Source organism: Ahaetulla prasina, chromosome 7 (genome assembly GCF_028640845.1).
Source record: "Ahaetulla prasina isolate Xishuangbanna chromosome 7, ASM2864084v1, whole genome shotgun sequence".
NCBI classification, from domain to species: domain Eukaryota; kingdom Metazoa; phylum Chordata; class Lepidosauria; order Squamata; family Colubridae; genus Ahaetulla; species Ahaetulla prasina.
Window position 1 is genome coordinate 24,273,962 of NC_080545.1, and position 12,591 is coordinate 24,286,552.

General features: G+C 36.7%; 1 protein-coding gene across 4 annotated transcripts in view; it reads right to left on the reverse strand.

Moving 5' to 3' along the window:
- The window catches only part of MLC1 (modulator of VRAC current 1), a 71,354-nt gene that overhangs the window by 11,192 nt on the left and 47,571 nt on the right, over positions 1-12,591 (reverse strand). For all 4 annotated transcript variants that reach the window (XM_058190289.1, XM_058190288.1, XM_058190286.1 and 1 more), the window contains exons 2-4: positions 4,802-4,940; positions 3,859-4,042; positions 1,201-1,290 (exon numbers count right to left, since the gene is read on the reverse strand). In XM_058190289.1, coding sequence (XP_058046272.1) covers positions 1,201-1,290; positions 3,859-4,041 — 273 coding nt within the window. In that variant the 5' untranslated portion in view covers position 4,042; positions 4,802-4,940. The remainder of the gene's footprint in view (positions 1-1,200; positions 1,291-3,858; positions 4,043-4,801; positions 4,941-12,591) is intronic.

Consider the following 12,591-nt stretch of genomic DNA (forward strand, 5'->3'; position numbering starts at 1 on the left):
ATATAGGCCAAAATTTAAAATAGACATATAAACAATAAAACCCAATTTAAAACCAAATCTAAAATTTAGACATTTAAAATTTTTAAATTTTTAAAAAAATCTAGTCCAGTCCTGCGCAAATAAATAGATGTGTCTTGAGCTTGCGGCGGAAGGTCCGAAGGTCAGGAAGTTGACGAAGTCCTGGGGGAAGCTCGTTCCAGAGGGTGGGAGCCCCCACAGAAAAGGCCCTTCCCCTGGGCGTCGCCAGTCGGCACTGCCTGGCCGACGGCACCCTGAGGAGTCCCTCCCTGTGAGAGCGCACGGGCCGGTGGGAGGCATTCGGTGGCAGTAGACGGTCCCGTAAGTAACCCGGACCTATGCCATGGAGCGCTTTGAAGATCATTACCAAAACCTTGAAGCGCACCCGGAAAACCACAGGTAGCCAGTGCAGTCTGCGCAAGAGGGGTGTTACATGGGAGCCACGAGGGGCTCCCTCTATCACCCGCGCAGCCGCATTCTGAACTAAGCACACGCAGGAACTGGACCCCCTCCCGATAGCAAAAAAAATCAATTTTACTTAAATGTAAAAGTTGCAGTTCTTATAGGTATTCTATGAAAGGAAAATAGATAGGTCCTTGTCTTCAATATGTGTATAATTCCCATCCTGGAATAAATGGTTCCTTGGCTACAGCAAAAATTCAAAACCCTTCTTCTCAGTTCAAAAATATCTGAAGGTAAAGTTTCATTCACATTAAGTTCTCATCCAACAAAATATATTCATGACAATACTCACTGTACAACTAGAACAAAACACCAGCTCTACCAGTTCTAATTTATTGTGGAACCAGAGAACATTTACATGAATTGGGGGAAAGTATCTGATTTTTTCTGAAATTGCTAATAATCGCATTTCATTGCAGGGTTTATTTCAATTAAAATGCATATATAAAATAATTTAATTTTTATTATGGACAACTCTATATCTGCTTGGGTGAAAAATGTACTACTTGACAAAAAATGCAGTAATTTTATGGTAAATAATTTATCAATGATCAATAGCTAGAAAGCTAAAGAAGATATACATATACAGGCTGCCATTATAATTTTAAGTAGAGAATTGGAGAGACAGTAAATGTGTAAACTTTAATTAACATTAAGTAATTAGATTGCAATTATAATTCACATTTCCATGGAGCCACAGCAATGCTGCAGAATGCTTACTGAACCTGCTGCACAGCGCAAATAATCCATTTCAGATGGAAAAACATTCCCCAAATAAAGAGAAAATCCACAGGTAACAAGAACACAAGTCTGAAATATAAAAATATGACAAGCAATATATTGATATAGTTATAGAACTAAGCAACTATGTAAATTTGAGAATTATTATCCAAAATATCTGGCAACAATGTAAATATATTCATATTTCACTAAAAAATAATACATATGAAGAAATACACGTCCCCAAGATGTTTTTCAAAAGGCAAGTGGACTTTCTTGTTTTTTTCTTTGAAAATGTTTCACTTTTCATCCAAGAACTTCATTCTTCAGTTCTTCAGAACTTCAGTTCTTGAAGAAACTTCTTGGTGGAGAAGTGAAACGTTTTCAAGAAAAAAAAAAAACAAGACAATCCAGTTGCCTTTTGAAAAGCATCTTTGGGACAACTATGAAACTGGATGATTGAAAATCTCCATAGACTTTTACACTGAGAATGTGATACAGATTCACAGAAGCAATAATATTTCCCCTCTATATATACCATTTTAACTATGTAACTCCTGTTAATGTGCAGGCAGTAAGATGACACGTCTGTAATATTTGATAAGGGATTACAGACATTTCTGTAATCCTTTATCAAATATGAAAATTCAGCAACTGTTTAATTAATTTAGTTAGTTGATTGCAGTAATGAATATATATACGTAAATGATTTCTTGGCAGACACATGCAACAACCGAGTATGCATAGCTTGCTTACATTTTGTGATTCTCCATTGCAAAATATTTTGAAGCCATTCTTATTCATAAACTACTTAAGAGAAAATCTTCAAGAGTCACTGTGCTGCTACTGCAATATTACAAGTAATATCATTTAATCTATAATAATAGTGGAATGAAATTTCCAATGCCAAAATCGCTATAACTAAATATGTACATATATTAATATATAATTTATATTAGAATAATTATGTTCAGTTACTAAACATTTCTATAGGAAGTAACAGGGGCTGAGGAGATGATTCATCTTCATTCCTATTATATCCACCTGACACAGAGGATGGCCAACCAATAGGCTGTATCAGATCTTCCAGCATTCTACTGCAGCCCACTAGCACTCCAAATTCACTTCATTGACATTTGGAACCTAAATCTCCCAAATGAGGCTGAAATTTTTCATTCCCTTCCCCCATTGCTTTCTTCTGTTTTCCCCACAAACTTAGTTGTAGTTGTCATCATCACCAGGATGTTCTGCTCTCCCAAGATTCAGATGGCCCACACTCTGTTTTTGTTTAGAAGAGCTATGAAGATCCTGGAGCAAGGGAAAATGAGACCTTTACTTCATTCTTCTTGCCATCTTTTACCTTTGATTTTTAATTGATTTTAATGTAATTTATTTGTTTGACTGTTGTGAGCTGCCCAGAATCATTGACAGTTGAATAGCATACAAATGTAATTCGCCATCATGATCATCACCATCAGTTTAAGTGTGGGAATGGAAGCAGGCATGGAAATTGTTCCCATTCCTATTTTTAAATCTCTACTACCAAAATCTGAAATCATTCACATAAAAAAAAAATTGGGGTGCTTTGGAGTAAGTTAAAAATGGGGAAGATTGTCTTCCATTCCCATTTCTGAGATTGGCAGTACTCATTTTCCATTTCTCTATCTATCTTTAAAAACAAGCCAAAAAAAGAGTAAGAAAAAAAACATTCCTGTTCCTTCTGAAAATTTCACTGATCACTGAATGCAGCACCCTAGAAGAAGCTCAACCTCTCAAACAATCCCACACTTACCATAAAACATCATCACAAGATTCAAAATCATATTACACTATTATTGAACATAGGAAGCAAGAGAGTCTCATCTATATTAAAGAAAACTCTTATCTTTATCTATCTAGAAATAGCATCCCATGTTACTGACATGTTCTGCTCTAGCCTAATATTCAAACATAACAAAAACACAACTAAACTTGAGAGTTACTTTAACATACAGATGCTATTCTCGGCATGCATAAAATGTATTAAAAGACTCCCAACAGTCCTCCTTGAAACCACACACCAAAAGTAATCCAGCCGCATAGAACATGAGTATTGTCTATTTTTATTAGTCAATGAAAGGTGCAGCCACGGGTAGTAGATGGATAATAAGGGTCACCCATTTTCTTGAAAAAACACTGTGAGAATGAATTCTGTGATTAGAACTTGATGAACCTAATTGCATATGTGTTGCAGAATTTTCTATACGTTTATTTTAATGTGTCATCATGGAGATAATTCATAGGCAGTACCTTGTCCAAATTGCACTGACATGCTGAAAACAAATTTATGCCTATTACTTCCTTTGAAGACAATACCACATGAGAGAATACAAAAAGGGTGTAACAAGTGCTAGAAGGAATTTCTGTATTCAGACACTCTTTTCTCTTTTTGATGCTTTTTTTCCTTTTTAGACAACAGGCAATGAATTTTCTGCTTTTACCAGGAGTTGCAATGATCCTTTCTACAGACTGTTTGAAATTACTTTAAGTCAAGGACTGCACATAGCTCTAATCTGCTTATAATTGAGTTAAATAGAGGACAATGTAATAACGTTTGTTTTCCATGTACATGAAAGCAGTAACTAGGTAGGCTAAAGTAGATCAAATTCTTGTACTTACCCCCATCAGCAATGAATAAATCCATGTTTTATAAAAGAAACAAGGATGAAATTTTTTAGAGAGCTGAAGATTGCTAGATTTAATATCTGCAATGTAACTTCCATTCTGTTGTTTTCCACGTTCCAAAGTTGGCATCCTATCATAACTAAATTCTTCCCTGTAAGATTCTTCCTTTGTCATCATGCTTTAAAGAAATAACAGAATATCAATTTTCATTTATTTTCCAAGCTATGCCAGTTGATAAAAATATGTATTTTTTTAAAGTGAGATAAAGATCTAATAATAATAATGACAAAGACCCCTGCTTCTTTTAGTATCTTCAGTTTTATTATGCAATATTACGAACTCTTAATATACATATTACCCCACACATTTCATTGCATAGAAATGCTTAAGATATTAAGCTCTCAGCCCAGATTTATTTTCATAGATGGTAAATTTTACCCCTATTTAAGTACCACATCAATTTGTTTTGGCCTAAGGAATAAATTATTTAATAAATTTATTTTTAATTTTAATTGACTATCCTGATAAAGTACTTAACAGTTTTCTATTATACCTTACAAAATATTACACTGTGAAACTAAAAAGTGGTCTCTAACAGTTGATGGAATGTATCTTATTAATTAAATTTGAGTAAATTTCAATGTATATGCACAATTTCTAAATAAAGATTAATTTTATCATGAACTGAATAATGATTCATTTATATACTGTTTCTTAAGTTTTATTTGGGTATGAAAATCAGCAAGTACTAGAAAAATGGCAAAAGATCTTTATTGAACCTGACGTTTCAGTTGTAATTATTGCGTGACAAAATACTTTCTTCTATACAGGCAACTAATCAATGGTACCCAGTTAAATTATTGCATTATTTACAGCACAGACTGATTACTGTAACTTATCTATACATATATCAGCCCTGCAAAAAAGCCATACTTACCTTAAACTGAGAAGTTTAATAGTCAACTTTGAACAGTTTGGTGAGTAGAGATGTCTGGATACTTTGTTATAGTCTCACTGTGTAATGATTCATGCACCCTTTGAAATTTTTTCTCCTCCACTTTGGCTTTCAACAGGATCTATTCATACAAGAACAAAAGCACAGCAAAAAAACTCAGGCAAGGGAACATAAAAATGCCAACAGAATGTTAATGAAGAGAACACACTACAAAACTACTACACCATATTTTCACAAGGTTTTTCCATCATAATCTTCAAGAAGAACTTCAAGATAAAGTTCCATGCTGCTGAGAAGTAAAATGAATAATATACAATATAACATATATTAAACAGTATAATTGTTTAATCATACTCATGTTATGATACTGAGAAATTATAATTTCAATCCTAACACATTACTGTGTCTAATGGACTTACTTTGAAAAACATATATATAATTGTCTTGTCCTAGGCCATCCCTGAAAAATTATTCCATTTTTCCCACAATACAAATAGCATTGTAGAAAGAGGATCAAAAGAAAAAAGGAGTCAGGAACTTAAACATGGACAGTGATTATAGATCAGAAACTCAAACATGCCCATCTGAGAGTATCATCAATTGCAAATGTCTTTTAAGTTTCATTAAAATTAAAGGTTAAAAACAAGATTTGAAAATACAAACAATATTATTATTCAATATTTTGATTTAGTCCTTTATATAAGAACATTATATGAAATGCACATTTCTATATATGTCTAGTTTTGTAAAGAGAAATTTCGAATAAAGATACATATACTCTCAGAGAATATTAAAGTACCGTATATATTCGAATATAAGCCGATCCGAGTATAAGCCGAGGTCCCCAATTTTACCCCAAAAACTGGGGTAAACTGGGGACTCGAGTATAAGCCGAGGGTGGGAAATGAGGCAGCTACCGGTCGGGGAAACCCTCCCTCCCTCAGCCGAGAAGGCTGGCGGCTCCCCCGCCCCGCCCTCTCACTGCACCGGCAGGGCTTCCCCGCGCTAATGCAAAAGCCCGCCAAGTTTGCGCCATCCAGTATAATGTGAAAAAAAGAAGAAGAAAAAAAAAACTCGAGTATAAGCCGTATATACTCGAGTATAAGCCGAGGGGACGTTTTTCAGCACAAAAAACGTGCTGAAAAACTCGGCTTATACTCGAGTATATACGGTACTTGTGTTTTAGATAATCTCAACCTCTACTTGTTAAATTAAATACTATTAAGAATGCCATCTTCTCTTAAGCAACTGGCACACTGTTAACTGGAATGATGACATTTTGTACTGCTTTAACATTCCTTGCAACTAAGAAACAACTCCAGCATAGAAGTCTATGCTAATTTTAAGAGAGAAACTATTTTGAGACACTATTTTTTCTTGGTAAAAAGGAAATAGATGGCACAATTATAATACTTTTATCTGTATGCAATTGTTCTTCAGAGGATAATTAGAACTGCAGAAAAAATAATTGCTACCAACCTGCCTTCCACTGAGGACCTGTATACTGCACTAATCAAGAAGAGGGCCGTGAAAATATTTGCAGATCCCTCGCATCCTGGACATAAACTGTTTCAACTCCTACCCTCAAAACGACGCTATAGAGCACTGCACACCAGAACAACTAGACACAAGAACAGTTTTTTCCCGAAGGCCATCACTCTGCTAAACAAATAATTCCATCAACACTGTCAGACTATTTACTGAATCTGCACTACTATTAATCGTTTCATAGTTCCCATCACCAATCTCTTTCCACTTATGACTGTATGACTATAACTTGTTGCTGGCAATCCTTATGATTTATATTGATATATTGATCATCAATTGTGTTGTAAATGTTGTACCTTGATGAACATATCTTTTCTTTTATGTACACTGAGAGCATATGCACCAAGACAAATTCCTTGTGTGTCCAATCACACTTGGCCAATAAAAATTCTATTCTATTCTATTCTATTCTATTCTATTCTATTAAGTACTGAAATGTACTATCCAACCTATATCAGGCTTACATATACACCCAAGTTGTATACATACCTCAGATATGGTACAAAACTTCAAATGGCCATTAGATAGCAGCCCATAAAGTAGCTCTAACTCATTTGTTGTATCAACACAGCCATTAAAAAGCCATTTCACTTACTGTAGTGTCCTTTGTACATATTTCTTCACTGTGCATTAAGACCTGCTCCCAAACATGGGTTCAAACATGGTCAGTACTAGTGGTATCTACAGAGCAAGGTTTTAAAAAAACCTCAAAATGGTCATGGTAATTTGACCAAATATCTGCTTGTTTTTATCTGTAGCACTATGCACACAAAAACCAGGCAAAAGCTTAGATTGCTGCATCATGGCTACTTTTTTGACTCATAAGACACCTCTGGTTTGCACTAAAAAAAATTTCAGCCAATGAACTTTGCAGCCAAGATCTTTTGAGACCAGATTAGTTTCATAAATTAGGGATGCTCAATCATGAACTCTCTTCATCAGAAGGCAAACAGATAAGTTTGCTAATTAACAGCCCCTTAAGTCATCCAGGAGTGGTTTTTTCCACTTCAGTATATCTTTGAGGTTTTGTTTTTTTTTCTTTTGTTCTCCTGGGGAGAAACATGCATTTCCCAAGTGAACTGTAGAAATTCTCTATTTTCCATTTTCTAAGAATGCCTCTGTGATTTATATGGGGAGCTGAGGAAATATTGGAAATAGAATAGAATAGAATAGAATAGAATAGAATAGAATTTTTTATTGGCCAAGTGTGATTGGACACACAAGGAATTTGTCTTGGTGCATATGCTCTCAGTGTACATAAAAGAAAAGATACCTTCATCAAGGTACAACATTTACAACACAATTGATGATCAATATATCAATATAAATCATAAGGATTGCCAGCAACAAGTTATAGTCATACAGTCATAAGTGGAAAGAGATTGGTGATTGGAACTATGAAACGATTAATAGTAGTGCAGATTCAGTAAATAGTCTGACAGTGTTGATGGAATTATTTGTTTAGCAGAGTGATGGCCTTCGGGAAAAAACTGTTCTTGTGTCTAGTTGTTCTGGTGTGCAGTGCTCTATAGCGTCGTTTTGAGGGTAGGAGTTGAAACAGTTTATGTCCAGGATGCGAGGGATCTGCAAATATTTTCACGGCCCTCTTCTTGATTCGTGCAGTATACAGGTCCTCAATGGAAGGCAAGTTGGTAGCAATTATTTTTTCTGCAGTTCTAATTATCCTCTGAAGTCTGTGTTTTTCTTTTTTTTTTTTTTTATTCAAAAAGTTTTTATTAGTCAAAAAAGGTTTATACAAATACATATCAGGTATGGTAAATTTTCATTTTTCTTATCTAAAATAAGAATTTTACTCAAATTTTTTAACACATACAACAGCCATAAGGCAAGCAGGTGACACGAAGTAGCTAAGTTTGCAAATTTTAAATACGTAATAAAGAAGAGTCAAGAATAAACAGAATATCGTACAAAAGAGAATAAGGAAAACCAACACAATCCCAAATATCTTTATCACTTCCTAGTTTTGGATCTCAGAACTCTGGGTTCAGCCTGACCCAACTCCAGGGCCGCAACAGCGGCAGCCGCTTCTGCCCCATGATCTATAACCTCCCCTTCTTCAATTCCTGGGTCATCTGATTCCAGGAAGGCTTTGTGTTCCTCCACATAGGCCGTAGCCTCCGCAATTGTACTGATTTTTTTCGTAATGCCCTCCCGGAAAATCATCAATCCTCTGGCATCAGCCATCTGAAGCCCACTCCCTTCTGGTACAATTTGCTTGACAAAAAATAATATTTCTTTCTTTTTTCACGTACCTGTCTGGGAATCTGCCTCAGAATGGCTATCTCCCTGCCCCTGTAAATCAGTGCCCCACTCCTATGTTTTCTAAGAATTTCATCTCTCGTCTCTCTTCTCACAAATTTGACATGAACCTCTCTGGGAACTGCATGCATGCGTGCATATTGCGAATTAACTCTATAAACTCGATCCACATCCCAATTCATGAAATCAACACCTCTCCCAAGAAATTCTCCCAACAATTTAGTCACAACATCTCTCAAGTCTTCTTGGTCCACTTCTTCCAAATTTTGAAACCTAAGGAAATAAGACATTTTATCCATCTGTAGTCCAAGCACAGCATTGTGAAGTCTGTGTTTTTCTTGTTGGGTTGCAGAACCGAACCAGACAGTTATAGAGGTGCAAATGACAGACTCAATAATTCCTCTGTAGAATTGGATCAGCAGCTCCTTGGGCAGTTTGAGCTGAGTTGGCGCAGAAAGAACATTCTTTGTTGTCCTTTTTTAATGATGTTTTTGATGTTAGCTGTCCATTTGAGATCTTGCGATATGATAGAACCCAGAAATTTGAAGGTTTCTACTGTTGATACTGTGTTGTCAAGTATTGTGAGAGGTGGAAGTATGGAAGGGTTTTTCCTAAAGTCTATCACCATTTCTACGGTTTTGAGTGTGTTCAGTTCCAGATTGTTTTGGTTGCACCACAAGGCTAGTCGTTTGAGCTCTCGTCTATATGCGAATTCGTCATTGTCTCGAGTGAGACCAATCACTGTTGTGTCATCTGCGAACTTCAGTAGCTTAACTGATGGATCATTGGAGATGCAGTCATTGGTATACAGAGAGAAGTGGGGAGAGCACACAGCCTTGGGGGGCCCCTGTGCTAATTGTACAGGTATTTGATGTGATCTTGCTTAGCTTCACCTGCTGCTTCCTGTTTGTTAGGAAGCTTGTGATCCACTTACAAGCCTGTTCCGGTACCTGTAGCTGGTTTAGCTTAGTTAGGAGAATGTCTGAAATGATGGTATTGAATGCTGAACTAAAGTCTACAAAAAGGACCCTTGCATAGGTCTTTGGAGACTCAAGATGTTGTAGGATGTAGTGCAGAGCCATATTAACAGCATCATCTGTTGATCTATTTGCTCGGTATGCAAATTGCACGGGTCTAACAGCGGATCCGTGATGGTTTTCAGGTAGGAAAGCACTAGCCTTTCAAAGGTTTTCATGACTACAGATGTTAAAGCAACTGGTCTGTAGTCATTCAGTTCCTTGATGGTGGGCTTCTTCGGCACTGGGATGATGGTAGAGCGTTTGAAGCAAGAAGGAACATAACACATCTCTAGTGATTTATTGAAAATATGGGTGAAGATGGGGGCCAATTGGTCAGCACAGACTTTTAAGCAAGAAGGAGTTATCTTGTCTGGGCCTGGAGCTTTTCCTGGCTTTTGTCTGTGAAATAGGTCCTGCACTTCCTTTTCTGTGATCACTAGGGGTTGTCAACCCAATGAAATGGGGTCAGTTGTAGGAGGCTTGGCTGTTGTTGGTGTGTCTGAGATGGGGGTTGTGGAGATAGGTGGCTGTAGTTTCCTTTCAAACCTGCAGTAAAACTCATTCAGGTCATCTGCCAGTTGTTGATTACCTTCAGTCTGGGAAGGAGGTTTGCCATAGCCGGTGATATTATATAAGATACAGTTATAAGATACAGTTAAATATAAGATACAGTTGGTGCTTTGTTTGCATAAAACAGAAAACATGTATTGTTTTGAACTTGGAACAAACCGTCACATTCCAGCAGTTCTGCCAAACTGTTTCTTACTGGTCACAGTTCAGCTGAAACTAAACCTGGAAATGTTGGGTTGTGCTGGGTTTCAGCCAAAATCAAATATGGAGGATTCCAGAGAGATTCTACAATAGACGGCTGGCAAGGGTACCTTAATCTTTCTGCTATATAATTGTGTGCTGGCTGCCCTCCATTTCTACAGTGCTTTCCTATTCCTTTATGTCTATGGAAACTGTTGTTGATGCTCTACTTTGGCATATCTCATCAGCCAGTCTGCCTCCCAATCTTCCTAACTCTTGCCTTTCTTTCCTCCCATCAGCCACAGCTGATATTTTTGATACTTGCAGTCAGCATTTCCACAAACACTACCTAGGTTTTTCTCATTTGTTCCTCTGCCTTTACTTCCTCTCTTCATCCCAAAAGTTACATTTCCATTCATATCCTGAAAAAAAACCCAGTCATTTCATTCTGTATATGGACCGAAACATCAGAAATTTATATTTTGGTTTGTGCATATAGAACATTCTGCACATTCCCAGACCTAGGCTAGGCTTTGCAGTCAACTTTCTTTTTCTTTCTTTCTCTCACTCTCTCTTTCTTTTTTCTTTCTTTTCTCTCTTTTTCTCTCTTTTTTTCTTTCTTTTCTTTCTCTCTCTTTCTTCCTTCTTTCCTTCCTTCCTTCCTTTTCTTCCTTATTGACCATCATTTGTGTTGTAAATGTTGTACCTTGATGAAGGTATCTTTTCATTTATGTACACTGAGAGCATATGCACCAAGACAAATTCCTTGTGTGTCCAATCACACTTGGCCAATAAAAAATTATATTCTATTCTATTAAAAGTCAGATGCAGTAAGGAATTGGGCAAACAGCACAGAAAGTATTGATAACCTTGTTGGGGATGCAACAGTTATAATATGGATTATTTGATATAATTTCATCATGTTCAGTGTTCTGCCAATCATGATTTAGGCTAGCAAGGATGGAAACACCTGATCAATTCCATCTGATTTTGCAAAGCTAAATAGGATCAATTGTGTTTAATACTTGCACAAAAATAGAATAGACAAGCATCCTGGAAAAGGGCAACGCAAGCCATCTTCACTGTGTCACGAACAAACCTACATTGTTTCCTTGTAGGGGGTGCATACCAATGCCTCAGTGACAAAGCAAAGTAGCCCTCTTGACTTTTTTGACCCCCACAATCCCTATATGCTTACATCATGAGCCTTTTTTTTTTTGTACAGGATTCCTGATAACTCCATCCACTGAGGCAAATGCAAGATAAAATTGTTATCCTGTCAACCTACCAAAAAGCACCAACACTGCCTTTAGAATAGATTTTTTTATTTGCCAAATGTGATTGGACACACAAGGAATTTGCCTTAGTGCATACGCTCTCAGTGTACATAAAAGAAAAGATACCTTCATCAAGGTACAACACTTACAACATTTAATGATAGTCAAAGGGTACAAATAAGCAATTAGGAAACAATATCAGTATAAATCGTAAGTACACAAGCAACAAAGTTACAGTCATAAGTGGAAGGAGATGGGTATGATGAGAAGATTAATAGTAGTGCAGCCTTGGTGAATAGTTTGTCAGTGTTGAGGGAATTATTTGTTTAGCAGAGTGATGGCGTTCGGGGGGAAAAAACTGTCCTTGTGTCTAGTTGTGTGCAGTGCTCTATAACGTCGTTTTGAGGGTAGGAGTTGAAACAGTTTATGTCCAGGATGTGAGGGGTCTGTAAATATTTTCACAGCCCTCTTTTTGACTCATGCAGTATACTTTAAATTTTTAAAAAGAAAATTGCACACTTTTATATAATGTGTATGAATAGAATAGAATAGAATAGAATTTTATTGGCCAAGTGTGATTGGACACACAAGGAATTTGTCTTGGTGCATACGCTCTCAGTGTACATAAAAGAAAAGATACGTTCATCAAGGTACAACATTTACAAAAGATTTGTACCTTGTGTAAGAGATACGTTATACATACGAAATACACACTATACACACACACATTGCTTTCCCATTTAAATGCATCTGCCTTCAATTACAAACGGCCAGGAATTATGGGGGTCATAGTCCCACCCTCGGGAAGAAAACCTGAGGTGGAATCAGCCGACCCGAGGCCCCACTTGGAAAACAGGTTCGGCTTCGGGACTTTCGGGGCTCCGAGGGAGACCCCGAG